This window comes from Mobula birostris, chromosome 4, assembly GCF_030028105.1.
Source record: "Mobula birostris isolate sMobBir1 chromosome 4, sMobBir1.hap1, whole genome shotgun sequence".
NCBI lineage: Eukaryota > Metazoa > Chordata > Chondrichthyes > Myliobatiformes > Myliobatidae > Mobula > Mobula birostris.
In genome coordinates, this window is record NC_092373.1 from 180,570,476 (window position 1) to 180,589,690 (window position 19,215).

At 40.9% G+C, this 19,215-nt stretch overlaps 1 protein-coding gene across 1 annotated transcript in view; it reads right to left on the minus strand.

Annotated features, from left to right (window-relative positions):
* Positions 1 to 19,215, minus strand: part of uvssa (UV-stimulated scaffold protein A) — a 269,384-nt gene that overhangs the window by 218,832 nt on the left and 31,337 nt on the right. Inside the window, exons 8-9 of the mRNA XM_072256627.1 lie at positions 17,934 to 18,042; positions 3,085 to 3,244 (exon numbers count right to left, since the gene is read on the minus strand). Of these exons, the coding sequence (XP_072112728.1) occupies positions 3,085 to 3,244; positions 17,934 to 18,042 (269 nt within the window). The remainder of the gene's footprint in view (positions 1 to 3,084; positions 3,245 to 17,933; positions 18,043 to 19,215) is intronic.

Sequence of the window (19,215 nt, forward strand, 5' to 3'; positions counted from 1 at the left end):
TTTGTTGTGTGTGTTTGGAATGGTTATATCTATTAAATGAGTTGTTCTTGTTTATTTATTCTTTATTATGGATAGACCTATCTGAAATAATGGATTGGTCACCATATAATTTGAGGGACTCTGACTGGCAAAATCTTGCTTTAAGTATAAACTCAAAAAAGACACCAAACTTTACTATAAATACAAGCCTGATCCAGATTTAAAGTTTGGTGTCTTTTTTGAGTTTATACTTAAAGCAAGATTTTGCCAGATTATGTTTGCCAATTGATTGTGCCTCTGTAAATAATCATATTGAGATAAACTGCTACAGAATCCCTGTAATGCGTTGGATTGTTTCTGATTTCTCTTGGCATTTTCTGCATTTATCATCTTGATTTTGTTGGTCTTTTACTTCATAATTTTGATGCATTTTTCTGTTAACCACCTGATCCTCCATTGCCACAAGGGACCCTTCTGTTTCTGGGAAGAGGTCTCCAATTCTGATTATTATTATTATTTTGTATTTGCACAATTTGGTTTCTTTTGCACAATGCTTGTTTGTCAGGTTTTGTTTGAGTGTAGGTTTTTCATCGATTCTACTGTATTTCTTTGTTCTACTGTGAATGCCCACAAGAAAATTAATCTCATGGTAATATGGTGACATACATAGCTTGATACTAAAATTGCTTTGAACTTCTAAATCACGCTCATTACAAGTTCTGCTTTTCTTTAAGCTTCCAATCCTAGACGAAAATTTTGGCTATAGGTATCGCTGTAGCTCCAGTTAGAAATAATCATTCTATTCACGATTGCAGGGATTCTATGGCATTCAGTGGAAAATGGCTATTAAGTTTGCCCTCGACGGTCAATACATTTCAAGGAAATGCCTTTTATGTGAAGCGTTTTGAGGTGTGAAATGCTACACTGCATAAACATGTCTTTCTAATGTTCCTTCATTTCTGTTTAAAATTTACCACCTTTCATTTCTCTGCATTATCATTTCTGATCTGGCTTATCTTCAGGTGAATTCATAGAATGATAGAAACCAAACTACCTTACCGGGTACAGCTGAAAACACAGAAGCAAAGAGCGTAACGTGAGAAACTCTGCATCTTCTATGGCCTAATCGTTATTAATAAGTGATTAATGGTGCATTGTGCAGATTGAAGGATGCAAGGTCATCCGAGATCTGGGTGTGAGCAGTCAAAAAACAAAAAAATAAAAGCAGTGTTTCACGCTGTTACAACAGAACAGCATTCAGGCAGAAACTCATCACTGCAGAGTGCTGTTTCCTCCATTTAATGTACCAGCAGCAAGTGTTAAGATACAATGAAGCCGAGAGTCATACTCCAATTACACACTTAGTGACCACTTTATAAGGTACACCTGTACACCCGCTCGTTAATGCAAATATCTAATCACGTGGCTGCAACATAATACATAAAAGCATGCAGACATGGTCAAGAGGTTCAGTTGTTGTTCAGACCAAACATCAGAATGGGGGAAGAAATGTGGTCTTGGTGACTTTGACTGTAGAATGATTGTTGGTGTCAGACAGAGTGGTTTGAGTATCTCAGAAACAGATTTTAACCACAAGAGTCTCTAGAGTTCAGAAAGAATGGCGCGAAAACATTCAGTGAGTGGCAGTTCTGTAGGTGAAAATGCCTTGTCAATGACAAATGAGAGAAAATCTGCAGATGCTGGAAATCCAAGTAAAAAACACATAAAATGCTGCAAGAACTCAGCAGGCCAGGCAGCATCTACGAAAAAGAGTACAGTCGGCATTTCAGCTGAGACCCTTCGGCAGGACTAGAAAAAAAAAAGCTGAGAGGTAGGGTTAAAAGGTGGGGGGGAAAAGGATGAAGTAAAGAGCTGGGAAGTTGATTAATGAAAGAGTTACAGGGCTAGAGAAGGAGGAATCTAATAGGAAGGACAGAAGGACATGGAAGAAAGTAAAGGGGAGAGGAGCACTAGAGGGAGGCAAAGGGCGGGCAAGGAAATAAGGTGAGAGAGGGAAAAGGGGATGGGGAATGGTGAAGGAACAGTGGGAAGTGCATTATCGGAAGTTTGAGAAACCAGCATTCATGCCATTAGGTTGGAGGCTACCCAGATGGAATACAAGGTGTTGTTCCTCCAACCTGAGTGTGTTGTGGCCTCCTGCATATTGGAGAGACCCAATGTAGATTGGGAGACCTCTTTGCCGAGCACCAACGCTCTGTCCGCCAGAAGGAGCATGATTCCCCCAGTGGCCACCCATTTTAATTCCACTTCCCAGTCCGATATGTCAATCCATGGCTTCCTCGACTGCCGCGATGAGGCCACACTCACCTTATATTGTCTGAGTAGCTTCCAACCTGATGGCATGAACATTGATTTCTTGAACTTGCATAATACCCTCTTTCACCATTCCCCATACCCTTTTCCCCTTCTCCCACCTTATTTCCTTGCCCACCCAATGCCTCCTTGTAGTGCTCCTCCCCCATTTTCCTTCTACCATAACCTTCTTCCTCTCCTATCAGATTCCCCTTTCTCCAGCCCTGTGTCTCTTTCACCAATCAACTTCCCAGCTCTTTACTTCACCCCTCCCCACCTCCCAGTTTCACCCATCACCTTGTGTTTCTCTCTCTCCTCCACCCACCTTTTAAATCTACTCCTCATCTTTTTTTTCCCTCCAGTCCTGCCGAAGGGTCTCGACCTGAAATATCGACTGTACTCTTTCCATGGATGCTGCCTGGCCAGCTGAGTTCCTCCAGCACTTTGTGTGTGTTGCCTTGTTAATGGAAGAGGTCAGAGGAAAATGACCGGTTTCGTTCAAGCTGACAGAAGCGGGAAGATGTAACTCAAACTCATCACATTACAACTGTGATGTACAAAGACCACCTCTGAGTACCCAGCATGTCGAACCTTGAAGTGGACAGGCTACAGCAGCAGAAGACCACTAACGTGCACTGTGTGGCAGAAGGTACCTAATGAAGTGGCTATTGTGTGTATTTCTGTTTAAGAAATTGGTTAAACCTATCTTTAAGTTCATTTTCTTGACTGCAGTGTGTCACATTTACCCATCAGGAAACCATCACAGAATCAAAATGAAAATGAAACATCTACCTGCACATCCGTGAAGAAAGCTGTTCCTTCCAGATTTTTAATGTTGCTGCAGCACATGTTGGATCAAGTTCCTCATCCTTCCTCCGCCACGGTGGGGGTCCGGCACATGGTGTTATTCTTTTCACTGTTTCCTCAGTCTTCTGTATCAAGGGCTCCAGTCCTGAAGTTACAAATGAAAGAAACATCTTACTTCATATGTTGTACGAGAGGTGATTGATAAGTTTGTGGCCTAATGTAGACGGAGTCAATTTTAGAAAACCTAGCACATTTATTTTTCAACATAGTCCCCTCCTACATTTACACACTTAGTCCAGCGGTCATGGAGCATACGGATCCCTTCTTTGTAGAAGTGGTACACAGCAGGGGTGATTGATAAGTTTGTGGCCTAAGGTAGAAGGAGATAAATTATTAACTTCAAACTTTCTGCATTATTACTCAAAGAGTTGAACTGCACATGCATGTAACGAGAGCGTCTTGGACCTCCAGGTGTCCACAGCAGGGGCGATTGATAAGTTTGTGGCCTAAAGTAGAAGGAGGTGAGTTATACCGCTCTCGTTACATGCACGTGCAGTTCAACTCTGAGTGAAAATGCAGAAAATTTGAAGTTTCTCCTCATCTCCTTCTACCTTAGGCCACAAACTTATCAATCACCCCTGCTGTGGACCACTTTCTGGAGGTCCAAGACGCCAACTTCTACAAAGAAGGGATTCGTATGCTCCATGACCACTGGACTAAGTGTGTAAATGTAGGGGGGGAAAATGTGCTAGGTTTTCTAAAATTGACTCCTTCTACCTTAGGCCATGAACTTATCAATCACCCCTTGTATGTGTATATCATAACATCATTGAATTTTAATTGACAATCACCAATATCTTAAAAAATTATGATTATAATGCGATGTATCTATGTCCAGTTCATTTGTTACCTGAGACAAAATTCTGGTTCAACAATTACAATAACTTATAGAAAATGCCTAAAATATTCAAACCTGTATGTATAACACAAAAGCAGATTTAAAAACTGGACACAGCATTCGATTCAAATATGCTGCCAATGAACTCATTTACTTGGTCTTACAAATGTGAGTTTACTAAAAGCATGGTCGCCTCACTATAGGAAAGATGTGGAAGCATTGGAAAGGGTACAGAGGAGATTTACCAGGATGCTGCCTGGTTTAGAGAGTATAGATTATGATCAGAGATTAAGGGAGCTAGGGCTTTACTCTCTGGAGAGAAAGAGGATGAGAGGAGACATGATAGAGGTGTACAAGATAATAAGAGGAATAGATAGAGTGGATAGCCAGCGCCTCTTCCCCAGGGCACCACTGCTCAATACAAGAGGACATGGCTTTAAGGTAAGGGGTGGGAAGTTCAAGGGGAATATTAGAGGAAGGTTTTTTTCCACTCAGAGAGTAGTTCGTGCGTGGAATGCACTGCCTGAGTTAGTGGTGGAGGCAGATACACTAGTGAAATTTAAGAGATTACTAGACAGGTATATGGAGGAATTTAAGGTGGGGGGTTATATAGGAGGCAGGGTTTAAGGGTCAGCACAACATTGTGGGCCAAAGGGCTGTGCTGTGCTGTACTGTTCTAATGTTCTATAAGATCTGCATTAGATAGCCACTGCGACATGGAAAGCATGCAGAAATGTGCAGAAAAATAACTATAAATCAGAAGGACAATACTATTAATCAAAGTTCTTTGAATAACACTTACTACATACATTAGAATATTCCTTTCTTCTAATCCCAGATTAACTAAATAAATGTTCTGACAGAAAGGCTTAAAGACATAGTAGCTACCAGTTTGAATTCCTGGACCTACGGCAAGCCAGTCAATCTAAAGCAAAACAGTATGGGATATTAGGATGGGAAGAAATCTAGGATTTGTACTTAATCACTACCAGGCAATCTTTGCTGGAAAGAAAGGTGCAAGTAGGCTCAGTTCTTAGAACCTCAAAAATCAAGTAAACAACCTCACCATAAGAATGTTGCAATCTAGACCAGTGCACAAAGTACCAGGGGAACAAGGTTTCAAAAGATGTCTTTCCTTACACTGATAGGAGAAAAAGGAGGCAAAATAATGTACCAGGTTCAATCAATAGTAATTCTAAACAAATAATTGCAATTTATTAAAGAAGTGTTAATAAAAAAGTTTATATTCTGATTAAAAAAAAGTAGAATAAAATATGCTGAGATATAGGGTTCATGTACCTACAGAGATTCCAGTTTTTGACGACCTACCAACTGGCAGACTTGTTCAAGCTGCAGAAAGGCAGCAGTAACTCAAATAACTACATGTTACAGCTGTGATGTGCAAAGCTTAGCTATCAAAATCCTGGGGGCAGTGACCATAAACTCAGGGCGACAAGAGCAGGTTAAACACTGGGTACCTAGTAGCAAGGAACAGTACCCCAAGGTCTTTTCATCCCTTTACTTTTCCACTTACCTGGAAAAATGCAGTTCCAACACCTCTCAACGTAGCGAAGGCAAAGCAGTCTGTTCCAGCAACTTGAATATCAATTTCCTACCATCTACAAAATGCACTGTAGTTCTTTGTCTAGCTACTTTTATAGAACCTCCTAAAACTGCGATTTCTACCGTCACAAAGGATGTGGACAGCAGGCACATGGGTATACCACCATCTGCATGTTTCCCTCCAAACTCCACACCATCATAATTTGGAAAGATATCACTGTGGGTGAATCTAAGTCCTGGCACTCTCTCCTCATGAGCACAGTGGAGGTACCTTCACCAGAAGGACTGCAGTTGTACAGGATGACAGCTTACCACAAACTTCAACAACGGCCTTGCCCATTGTAATGAAAATTATTTTTAAAATTCATTGTGTTCTTCCCCAATTCAGCTCAGGGCATTTACAAACAAAGGGAGGCACTACAAATATGTTGAAGACCACAAGAAAACACCTCATTAGAACGAGCACAATGCAATACAGAAAGAAACAAATTGTCTACAGTAGGAGTACAGAAAGCTAAATACTTACCATCCACTAAAGGAGCTGATCTGCAGAATGCTGCCAAACTTCACGCAGCCTTTTCTCTTCCTCTCCAACTCTGCCTTAACATACTCTAAACCTTTGGACATTCTTGTCTCTGAATTCCCCAACTCTTCCCAGGAGCACCAGTCGTGACCCTAGCCTAAGGCAAAGCTCTCCTGCTGCACAAAGTAAGTGTCCCTTTTTATACACTTTAAGATTCTTTCAAAGCATAACGTAATTATCACCTCAGTACTTCGCTGTCGCTTGATGGTACCAGCTGCACCCCCTTATCTCGTATGACCTTCAGCCCAGATACATAATTTAGGAAAACAGAGACAACAGGTCTGTAAAGAGGAAAACATCATTCATTATCTAATCTCGAGAATGTGCACTGGTGCACAGCTCCAGACAATCACAACGTTCCAAGCTGACACCATTTTGTCTTCAAACTTCCACTTTATTTTGGCACATATGAAGAAAGAATCACAATTAACTCTTTCCTTGCACCCATAATGTCCAGATCAGCAAAATGGAGTATAAAAAACATTTCTCTTTTAGAAGAAAGGATTGAAAAACTGGGAAGCACAGAGGTAATGTAATTAGTAGATGGATTAGAGTGGAGATGTGGAAGTGATTTGTGACTCAGAAAGAGATAGGGATAATAGAACCATAGAAACAACCCCTCTTCCATTGGACGTCTACACCAACCATGAGCCAGTCCCTTTTGCTAACATTTAGCCCACATTCTTAAACCTTTCCTAGCCATGTCCCTGTACAAATCTCCTTTAGATGTTGTAATTGCACTTACCCATCCACTTCCTCTGATACCCTCCACCTTCTGTGTGAAATAGTGGCCTCCCATTAAATCTTTCCTGTTTCACCTTAAACCTATGCCCTCTAGTTTTAAACTCCCCCAACCTTGGTGGGGGGGGGGGGGTGGAACTGCAATGATCCATTTCATCAGTGTCCCTAATGGCTTCATGAAGCTCTACAATGTCACCCCCTCGCCAGCCTCCTCCTCTCCAGGAGAAGCAGTCCTAGCCTATCCAGTCACTCCCTACAACTCAAGCCCTTCAGTCCCAACAATATCCTTGCAAAACTTTTTCCTCTCTAGCTCAAACATACACTTCATATAGTGCAACACACACAAAATGCTGGAGGAACTCAGCAGGTCAAGCAGCATCCATGGGCAATGTTTCAGGTCGAGACCCTTCATCGGGAATGGAAAGGGAAGAGAAGAAGCCAGAATAAGGAGGGGGGGTAGGGGAAGGAGTACAAATAAGAAGATGAAGGGTGAAGTGGGGAGGGGTGTATGATGTGAGAAACTGGGTAAGTGGAAAAGGCAAAGGACTGGAGAAGAAGGAATCTGATAGGAGAGGAGAGTGGATCATGGGAGAAGGGGAAGGAGAGGCTCCAGGGGGAGGTGACAGGCAGGTAAGGCCAAAGTAGGGAAATAAAAAAAAGGGGGAAGAAGAAAAAAAATTACTAGAAGTTCGAGAAATCGATGTACATGTCATCAGGTTGGTGGCTACCCAGACGGAATATGAGGTATTGCTCCCCCACCCTGTAAGTGGCCTCAACAAGGCAGAAGAAGAAGCCACAGACCGACATGTTGGAACAGGAATGGGGATAGGAAATGAAATAGTAGGCCACCAGGATATTCCACTTTTTGTAGATGGAGCAGAGAAGCTTCACAAAACCATTTCCCCATCTACGTTGGCTCTCATGAGCACCGGATACAGTAGGCTACCCCAACAGATTCGCATGTGAAGAGTTGCTTCATCTGGAAAGTGTGTCTGGGGCCCTGAATGCAGGTGAGGAAGGAGATGAATGCCGGTGGAGCTCTACAATACGTACTTGAGCGTGCACGTCAGGAAATGGAGGAGATGCGGGTGAGAAAAGCATCAATGGCAGAGGAAGGGAAACCCTGTTCTTTGAAGGAGGAAGACATCTCTGATGTCCTGGAAAGGAAAGGCTTATCCTCAGAACAGATGCAGTGGAGATGAAGGAACTGAGAAAAGGGAATAGTGTTTTTACAAGAGACAGGGTGGGAAGAGGTATAGTCAAGATAACCCTGGGAATCAGTAGATTTATAAAAGATGTCGGTAGACAGTTTGTCTCCAGAAATGGAGACAGAGCTCAAAAAGGGGAGAGAGGTGTCAGAAATGAACCAATTGAATTTAAGGGTAGGGTGGGAGTTGGAGGCAAAGTTAATGAAACCGATAAGCTCAGCATGGTCGCATGAAGCAGCACCAATGCAGTCCTCAATGTATTGGAGGAAGAGTTGGAGAGTTTTACTGGGGAAGTCTTGGAACACGGGTAGTGCCAAGTAGCCAACGAAAAGGCAGACTTAGCTGGAGCCCGTGCAGGTGTCTGTGGCTACACCTTGAGCTTGAAGAGAGCAGAAGGAGCCAAAAGAGAAATTGTTGAGGGTGAGGACCAGTTCTATGAGATGGAGGAGGCTGGTGGTGGAGGGAACTGGTTGGCATTGCCATACTGGCATTTCAACACAATATTCCAGGTGGAGTCTCACCCATGTCTTACAGCTGTGACATAATGTCTCAGCTCTTGGATTCAATCATCTGTCTGAAGGTAGCAAGTATACCACATTCTTCCTTCATTACACTGTCTACCTGTGTCACTACTTTCAGGAAACTATTGCTTGCACCCCTACGTCCCTCTGTTCTACATTCGGCCCAGAGCCCTGTGCATGTTATGCCGTGGTTAACTTCCTAAAATATACTGCTTCACACTTGCCTGAGTCAAATTCCATCTACTCTTCCTTGGCCCACTTTCCCAGTTTACCTAGATTCTTTTATAAGTTTAGACAACCTTTATCAGTGATCACCGCACCATCAATTTTGGAGCCATCGTCAAACTCACTACATCACCAACCAAATCATTAATAAATATATGACAAACAACAGTCCCAGCACCGATCCTTGCAGCATGCCACCATCACAAACTTGCAATCTGAAAAAAAATCTTCCTCTGTCACTCCCTGAACACACCTTCGCACCCAGTTGAATAACTCACTCTGCATTCCACATGATCTAAACTTCCAGATCAGCCGACCATTTCAGCAACCAGAACTCTTGCTAAAATCCACATAAACAATGCCTACCATTCTGCCCTCATCCATCCTTTTGGCTAGCCCTTCAAAATAAAACAATCGCATCAGTGAGACGATTTCCCACACACCCAAAGCCATGCAGACTCTCCCTAATTAGTCTTTCTCTTCCTAAATAGAAATGGATCCCATCTTCCAGAATCCCTTCCAGTAACTTTCCCACCACTGATGCAATACTCACATGCCTGCAGCTTCGTGGCTTGTCCTTGCAGCCCTTCCTAAATCAATATTAGTCACCCTTTGGTCTTCTAGTACCTCAGGTACCCCACACCCATGGCCAAGAAAGATACAGAAAACTGGCATCCAACATTGCAATGTCTTCCCTTGCTTCCCACAATGTTCTAGGATTCTCTTGGTCACGCCCCAGGAATTTATCCACCTACTTGTGCTTCAAGGCCACCAACATTTTCTCTTTCATAATGTCAATATGTTTCAGGGCAACACTATTGTCTTCCCTGCACTCCCTAGCTCCCACGACTTTCTCTACAGTGAACACAGCTGAGAAGTGTTCACTTAAGACCTCTCCATCTCCTATGGTTCCACTCACAGATGACCATACGGATCCTAAGTGGACCCATTCGCTCCCTAATATTCTCTTGCTCTTAATATACTTACGGAATCTCTTGGGATTCTCATTTACTTTTTCTACCAAGGATATCTCATGTTTTCTTTCTGTTCTCCTGATTTCCTAAAGTGTTCTCCTTCACTACTTGTACTCCTTAAGAGATTGGCTTGATCCCAACTTCTATACCCAACATATGCCTCCTTTTTCCTGACTAGAGTCTCAAGATCTCCTATCAGCCAGGGTTCCTTAATCCTAACAGCCTTATCCTTCACTCTAACAGGGACATGTTGACCTAAAACACTCATCATACATTTGAAAGCTCCCCACTTGCTAACTTCGCACATCCCTTTACCTGCTAATAGCATCTCCAAATCAAAATCAACCCTTGTAAACTCCTGTCTAATGGCATCAATATTAACCTTACCCCAATGCAAGCTGTTAAATGTTATGGGGAAATACAGGGCTGGCCAACATTTTAAAAACTAATAAAATTATGATCACTGGTCCCACTTCAGTCTCTTGGCCAGACTCATTTATCAGTAGGAGGACGGTTGTTACCCGTCTCTGGTAAGACTATCTACATATTGCTTGAGACGATATTACTGGACATACTTGACAATCCCTTAACACAATGAGTCTAAACCTGTTGGCTAAAAGAACGGGAGAATGTTTTTAAAAACTCATTAAATTTGATTAATATTTGAATGTCTTTGAACACGCTCAACTTGCAGATCCATGGACCAACTCTTAGAATACGGAATTAGGCTGGATAGCTGCCTTTCCCAGCATAGCCCCAATGAACCAAATGGCACCGGCTTGTGTTACAATGTTGAGACTTTGGTGGAAGTCATTTCTTTTTAAGTTGATCTTAACCTTTAATTATACAAACACAGAGCCACAGTTATAAAATGTGACCTTATTTCAAAACTATAAAATGCCAAAATCTTTTTGAAATTGCTCTGTATCACCTATTTGCCTGAAGCAATAACATGGATAGAGTTAAAAAGATTAATCAATAGCAGAAAATCGCAAGGCAGGGCCTGTGGCTCAAAGCTAGGCCACTGAATGCTGACATTATTGATTTTAGCAAGTTCACCAGGACTTGTAATTAAAATGTAAATTTGAGAAAGAGATTATGTCCTGACAGAAATTTTAGGATTAGGGAGAAGATAAAGCACCTCAATGGTGCAGAGAGAGACAGAGAGGGAGGGAGAGACAGAAGGAAGGTTTCCTCAGCTGTGTGGCTTTACCCTTACTTTAACAACATTGGATCTGCTCTGAAGTTTAATTGGCAAATTGTTGAGACAGATAATAGAAACTGCTGATAGAAGTTGAACCACGGAAAGCTCCTATGAACTCCAATGCTTCTAAATTTTAACCCTTAAACTCCAATATCTTTTAACTACACAAGTTATTTGCAGCCGTTTTTAAATCAGAATCAGATTCATTATCACTGACATACCTTGTGAAATTTGTTGTTTTTGCAGCTGTAGTGAAGGGCTATATACAATATATACTATTTATAAGTGTATAAAAATTAATTTGACAAGTAGAGCAGGATAAGAGTAATGGTGGAAATAGCAGGTCACTGAATAATTTTAAAAGGCAATTGTTTTAACCTTGAATTCTTTTGACACCTACTGTAACCCTGCTTTGAAAGCCAACTCTATTAAGAGCAGTACAGTATATTCCACAGAACACGTTTTTCTTATCTAACACATTTTCATATTACATGGCTTTCTTACAATACGAGGAAACCATTTAGCAGATGAATTCAATGTCAACCCTCGGCAATCTCATCAGTCCCACTCCCCTAGTTATTTTACAGTAATCCATGGTCTCTCATTTGCCTATCAACTCCCCAATTCCCCTGCCACCCACCTACACTGGTGGGGGGGGGGGGGGTCAATTTGCAGTAGCCAGTTAACCTGCCAGATTGTCTTTAGAATGTGGACAGGCACTGGAGAACGTGAAAACTCCACGTGGACAGCATCCATAGACAGGATACAAGCCGGGTCATTGGCACTCTACAGCAGCAGTAACACATTAGGCTGTTAAGGCTCATTCATTTTAGTTTACAGGTGTAATCTGGTTTGGTTTTTCAAACATAAAAGCTAATCACAGCAACATTTACAACTGTATTAAGGAAGCTGACAGATTAAGTAAAATTATACTACTAACAGATGAAATTAGAGTGTATTGTCTAAACCTTGCAACTATTTCTCTGATTTTCTGTTCTTTCTCATTCTGCTTTTCAAATGGATCAATAATTCCTTTCAAAAAGCATTTGTGTGACAAGATATTTTCTCATAAAATGCATCTCCTACCAGAGGATTTCAGAGGGAATATTACAGAATATTAACACCCTGTTTTCTTGTAATGAAATGCCAAAAAATGCTGAATTTTGGTAGATACACTTAAAGCAAAACATTTTAAAAAAGTAAATCAGTTGTCAGTTGGTCTCAATTTGAAGCAAATAATTCTTTACAACAGTCAATAAATTGTAAATGAAACTCAGTTTGCTTTTAGAGATTAATTTGCAATTGTGCACTGAAATAAGAGCATGTTACAATGCATTCTTCAATGTTACTTATAGGTACAGCACAATAGGAGCCATTTGGCCCACAATGGTGTGCCAACCCTTTAACCTGCTTTTCCTATTGCTAAAGTTAGACACAACTTTCAACTGATGATTTTACATAAAACTTACTAAAACAGTACCCACAATGGGGAATTCTACTATCCCTCAAAATCATGGGAAAAAAACAATTGGAAAGATGTTTAAAGGCAGAGAGAACCATAACTGGTCAGTTATACTGCGGTTGAGAATTATCATGGAATCAAGACCAAATGCAGATTTCATGGAAAGAGGGTAGATGAACATGCATGCAGCTTTATTTCAAGATCCTTTTTGAAAATGATATTTTATGGTTTTCATATTTTAAGCATAGATATATTCCTGATATACAGTAATTTAAAATATAAACCTCTGAATAAACTTGCAACTGCTCCATTGGGGAAGGTTAATTACTTATATAATGATAGTCTGGACAGTTTCCACAACAGGAAAGGTCTTTAGCTTACAAATCACCAGAATTCACGATTTAAAAAAAATATTACTTCATTAGTATTCTTATAAACAGACTATCACTAAGATATGCTTTTGATAAATTTATCATCACCTGCTAGAACCTTCTCTGTTATCTTCTATTAAACGTCCCACATAGATTTTTTCCAAAGTTGCTACTAAAATTAATTTATAATTACTTTTCATAAAATTATTTTGCACTTACATTGCTTAATTCAATTACTGGATGATTTGTATTTAAGCACAAAGCAGAAATTTGCAATCATCAGCAATGAGGATTGTATTACTTTGACCACTGGCCTGCAATTTCATTCCATTTGCACACCAGCTTATTTGCCCTCAACCTCCTCAACGCCACAGTGAAGCCACATGCAAGCAAGAACAGCAGCACCTCATATTCATAAAGGGTCTCGGCCCAAAATGTCAACTCTATATTACTCTTGATAGATGCTGCCTGACTTGCTGAGTGCCTCCAGCATTTTGTGTGTACACCTCATTTAAGCCTGGAAAGTCTGAAGCTTAATGGCTTGAACACCCAATTCTCTAACTTCAGGGAACCTAATATCTCTCTGTCCTTTACTTCCCCCCCCCACACCTTCGGATCATCCAGTGTTCTCTCAAACACCACCTTTTCAACACTCCCACCACCAGCCCCTGTGCTTCCAGGTTTTATACCCTTCCACACTTGGTTCCAGCTGACCATCACCCATACACTCTTCCCACTGGGACCCCATCACCAATCTCCACCATTCCCATCTGTCATTAGATTCCAGAATCCACAATCTTTTCCCTCCATTTATCATCTCCCAGTTTCTGTCATTTTCTCCACCCCTTCCCTCACCCACTGGACTTAATCTACAAATCAACCCATCCTCATTTGGAACTACCAGCTGCTTACCATCTCTTGCCACACCTCTTTATTCTGGCTATCTGCTCTGTACTCAACCACAACTTCCACCTGCCCAGACTACACCAGCACACGTGGATCCCGGATCAGTCTCTAAGGCCAGCCGAGGACCCACCAATAGATAACTTCTCAGGAGAACATCATATTGACCCAAGTGATCACACCACTCTTTCAAGCCATATAAAAGGACTCAACCCAAGGCACCCATTGTCTATCTCCCTCCACAGATGCTGCCTGACAGAGTTCCTCCACCAGTTCATTTCTTTTGCTCAAGATTCCAGCATATGCAATCTCCCTTTTTATTATTATGGAGCATCTAGTCACAATCACATTTCAGTATGCAGAATATGTCCCATTTTCAATTTGGCTCTGTGTGTCCTTCTTACGACAGTAATTGTTGCTTACTTTACAAAATTAACTTCAAGAGGCTGTAAACACTTTTGGATGGTCTGAAATGAGCAAGAAAGATTCCACTGAAATTAAAGTCTTTTCCATCCACATATCTTTCATTCAATATTACAAGCAGGTTAATTGATCATTATTACACGGCAGCTTATGAAACTATGCAGAAGTCTTAGGCACACAAGGCACCCAAGACCCCTTCACAGTACTGTAGTAATTTTATGTATTAGATTGTACTGTTGCTGTAAAAAAATAAAACATTTGAAAATATATTTAAAAATCTGATGGCCAGAGGGGGAAAAGTTGTCACTGAAACGGTGAGCGTGTGTCTCCAATGAGAAGTAGGTGTGACCTGGCTGATGGAGGTCCTTAATGATGGTATCCTCAGTGATGGAGCGTAGTGCCAGTAATGGAGCGTAGTGCCCATGATGGAGCTGGCTGAGTTTACAAATTTCTGCAGTTTTTTCCGATCCTGTGCAGTGGCCCCTCCATACCAGACGGTGATGCAGCCAGTTAGAACGCTCTCCACAGTACATCTGTAGAAATTTGCAAGAGTTTTTGCTGACATACCAATTCACCTCGAACTCCTAATGAAATGTAGGCACTGTTGTACCTTCTTTGTAAATGCATCAATATGTTGGGCCCAGGATAGGTCAAAGATGTTGACACTCAGGAACCTGAAGCTGTTCACCCTTTCCACTTCTGATCCCTTGAAGAGGAAAGGTGTGCGTTCCCTTCACTTCTCCTTACTGAAGTCAGCAATCAATTCCTTGGTCTTACTGACATTGAGGCAAGGTTCTTGCTGCAATACCACTCAACCAGCTGATCGATCTCCTTCCTGTACACCTCCTTGTCACCATCTGAAATTCCGCCAAAAACAGTTGTGTCATCAGCAAATCTACAAATGGCATTTGAGCTGCGCCTAGCCTCACACTCGTAGGTATAAAGACAGTAGATCGGTGGAGTAAGCACACACCTTTGAGGAGCGCCAGTGTTGATTGCCAGTGAGAAGATGTTATTTCCAATCCGCACAGACTGTAGTATCCCAGTGAGCAAGTCAAGGATCCAGTTGCAGAGGAAGTACAGAGGACTACGTTGTGGAGCTAAGTTGATTAGCACTGGGGGTATGATTGTGTTGTGCGCAGAGCTGTAGTCAACAAACAGCAGCCTGACATAGATATTACTTTCATCCAGTGACCCAAGGCTGAGTGGAGAGCCAGTGAAATTGCTTCCATGGCGATAAGCAAACTGCAGCAGGTCCAGGTTCCTGTTTAGGTAGGAATTGATTCTAGCCATGACCAACCTCTCAAAGCACGTCATCATGGCAGATGTGAATGCCACAGGGTGATAGTGACTGAGGCAGCTCACTCTGGCTTTTCTTGGGCACTAGTATGATTGTCATCCTTTAGAGGCAGATGGGAACCCCCAACTGCAGCAGTGAGAAATTGACAATGTCCTTGAACACGCCAGCTAGTTGGTTGGCGCAGGTTTTCAGAACCCTACCCGGTACACCACCAGGGCATGACACCCCTTTCAAAGAATGTCTGATGTCGGCCTCCAAGACAGAGATCACAAGGTCACCAGATGCTGCTGGGATTTGAACAGATGTTGCTTCATTCTCCTTTTCAAAGCATGCATAATAGGGTTCTGAACACCAAAATCTGCTGATTCAGTCAAGATGTTAATTGGAACTTAATCTAAAAACATTCTGGTTTAAAAATCTGCTAAATTTCAATATATTAAAAAAAACTAATATTAATAATAAATAGAAGAGATGCAGATGCTGGAAAGCTTGAGCAAAGCACACAAAAAGCTGGAGGAACTCAGCAGCATCCATGGAGAGGAATGTTTCAGGCCAAGACCCTTCATCGGACTGGAATGGATAGGGGCAGAAGTCAGAAGATCAGAAGCTCAAGATTTGTAGCATCTGCAAAATCTCTTGTGTTTATGATCTGCCCAAAAAATAGTGAATTCATGTAAAGGAAGAACTGAATTGAATTGAATAAAGTCAATTCCATTGAAGGAAGAAGAGGTGATGTCAATCACCATTTTCAAAGTACAGAAATCCAGTTTATAACAAGGATTAAAAACTCTACATGGAAATGCAAAGGTTATTCATTTTTGTAAGGATTCTCTGAAATTGCATGAAGAAGTGTCTTAGCCCGAATTGTCAACTGTTTATTCATCTCCATATCAAGGGTTCTTAACGTGGGTCCACATATCCCTTGCATAAGGCTATTTAGCCCATGGAATAAAAAAGGGTGGGAACCCCCTTCCATGTGGGGTGTGTGCGTTACTTTGGATTTCCAACACCTACAGAATGTCTCATGTTTAGGACTTAAATTACATAGGTGGATTTGGTCAGTTATGTCTGCATTAGTACCCAGTTATTTACATAATTCAGTACCCAACTACCTACATTTAGGTAAATATAAATACAATTCTATTGACTGGTCTAAATAAATTTGACAGAGAATAGGAAAAATACTTAAAAATCTAGAATGACTTTTAATTTAGTGGGCATGAAACCTTTTATATCCTTGAGGCTACATGCATCTTAGATAAACTTGTAGTTTTTGTCTTGTTCCCAGTCATTGTGAAAACTGCCAGAAATGGATTTAGTGCCAAGATTAAGAGGATGGGCTGATTCAATCCAGTTAGGGTTGTAGTATTACAATATCTTGCTCCAGCTGTCACAGTTATGTAATAATCTGTTATAAATATCTGGCTGGCATGAATTTTATGGCGTATAATCAGTTGCATTACCCTTCTGATATATACCAACATGAAAAGCTAAGTCCCAATATGGGTCGACCATGCCAATATACACTCAGTGGCCTCTTTATTAAGTACACCTGCACACCTGCTCCTGCATGCAGACACAGTCAAAAGGTTCAGTTCTTGTTCAGAACAAACATCAGAATGAGGAAGAAATGGCATCTCTGTGATTTAGATTGTGGAATGATTCTTGGTGCAAGATGGGGTGGTTTGAGTATTTCAGGAACTGCTGATTTCCTGGGATTTTCACACACAACAGTCTCTGGAGTTTACAGAAAATGGTGCAAAAAAAACCCAGAAAAAAATAACATCCGGTGAGCAATGGTTCTGTGGGTGAAAAGACCCCCTTGTTAATGAGAGAGGTCAGAGGAGAATCGTCAGAATGGTTCAAGCTTACAGAAGCTGATAGTAACTCAAATAACCATGTTCCAATAGTGGTGTGCAGAAGAGCATCTCTGAACGCACTACAAGTCAAACCTTGAAATGGATGGGGTACAGCAACAGACAACCACGCACATACACTCAGTCCACGCTTTATAAGGTACCGGTGGTTCCTAAAGTGGCTGTAGAATGAATTATAGCTTTGCACATTTTCATTCTATAAAGCCTACTTGTACTATACATTTAACAAAATAAAAATGGGAATAAAGACTTGGATTTCTACACTAAGAGGTACTGAAGTTAGGATGCAGTATTCAATGCATGACAAGCTCCAAGAGAGATGTGAACTTGGACAGGAAGGAAATTTAACTAACACATTCAGGAGGTAGAATGTTATAAGATCCTTCTTGGGGAAAGTACCAAGAAAGGTTTATTTGTCTATTAACACACAAGTGTTCAAATAACTCAGTGACAGCTTCTCCAGTCATCAGTGGACAGATTAAACACGCAGCTGATCACCTTATTGCTTAATAACAGGGTTTGTTTATTTAGCTGTGGGAGACAGTGCTGAGAAGTGGCAGCTAGCAGCTGCATAAACTCACCATACTCCTCCCGAAGGTGCTCCTGAATGTGTGGCTCATACCCTTCCTTCTCAGGAACTTCAACAAAATCATCGTCGTCGTCGTCATCATCCTCATCGGCCGCTTTCATCTGTCGAAGCAAATCAAAAGAAAACCTGTCACTATCGCTGACCTGTGAAACATCCTAATTATACTCTTCGGAAATGACAGGAGCACTTAACTTTCTCAGTGAATAAATGACAGCAATCAATCAAGTCTGAATAACAACGAGCTGCGGAGCTGAAAATTATTCTTGTATAGAATCTACCCAGGAATTTATGAAAGGTGAAACACAACCCAAGGTTTAAAGTATTATGGCATTCAGCTTGCACATTGCACATCAAGTGCTAAACAGAATTTATGTGTTTTAATTTACTGAAAGGTAAAGTGGGGGGGGGGTGGCTTGTGCTACAATGCATAACATATCGAGCATCACTGTTAAAAACACAAAATTTCACCATAATCAAGTGCCACAAAAGTATTCTTCAGAAAATTATAATCATAGTTGTGCACTTAACTCAAGTAAATTTAGTACTAATTTGTAAAATAAGAGTCTCTCAGAAGAAATATTTGACTATTTTTTGCAGTTAAATGGGGACCTGAGTGAAGCTGGGCACTGTTTAACACTCCACCCATCTTCTGTCTCATTAAAAAAGGGAGAAACAATTTCTAATTTCCATTTTGTGCTGCACCCAAGCTGAATTTGCATCCCATCATGCAATATCACCTCAAAGTATCTCAAAGATGTTAGATAACGATTTACTTTTGAAAGGAATGTTTGTAGCTACGCGCACAAGGTTCCTGCATCACATTAATTAAAGCAGAAAGCAACAACTCTTTAAAAGAAACAACGAGGCATTAATATTCCATCGACAAAAGTATCTTACATCACCGTTGTGTTCAGGATTGGATGAATGAAGCACATATTCTAATTCAATTTAAAAGAAAATGATTATTATATCACTGTGTTAGAGAAACATTTCCAATGTCTCATAAAAAGTAGTAAAAACACATAATGCCGCACTAGAAATTATATTTATGAATGGGTCATAAAAGCATTTACTCAATTTTGCTTTATAATGCAAGAATAAGTGAAGAAAAAGGAATCATTCTATGTGTTCAAATGGTTGAACAAATCTGCTTTCTTATACTTTGTTTTTTTTTTACAAAATCTTAATAGAATCATAAAATAAATTCTCCATGGTCTAATTAATTTGGGAGGCAATCTCAATTACTTCCCACCCAGGAAATCAGTTTTGTTCTT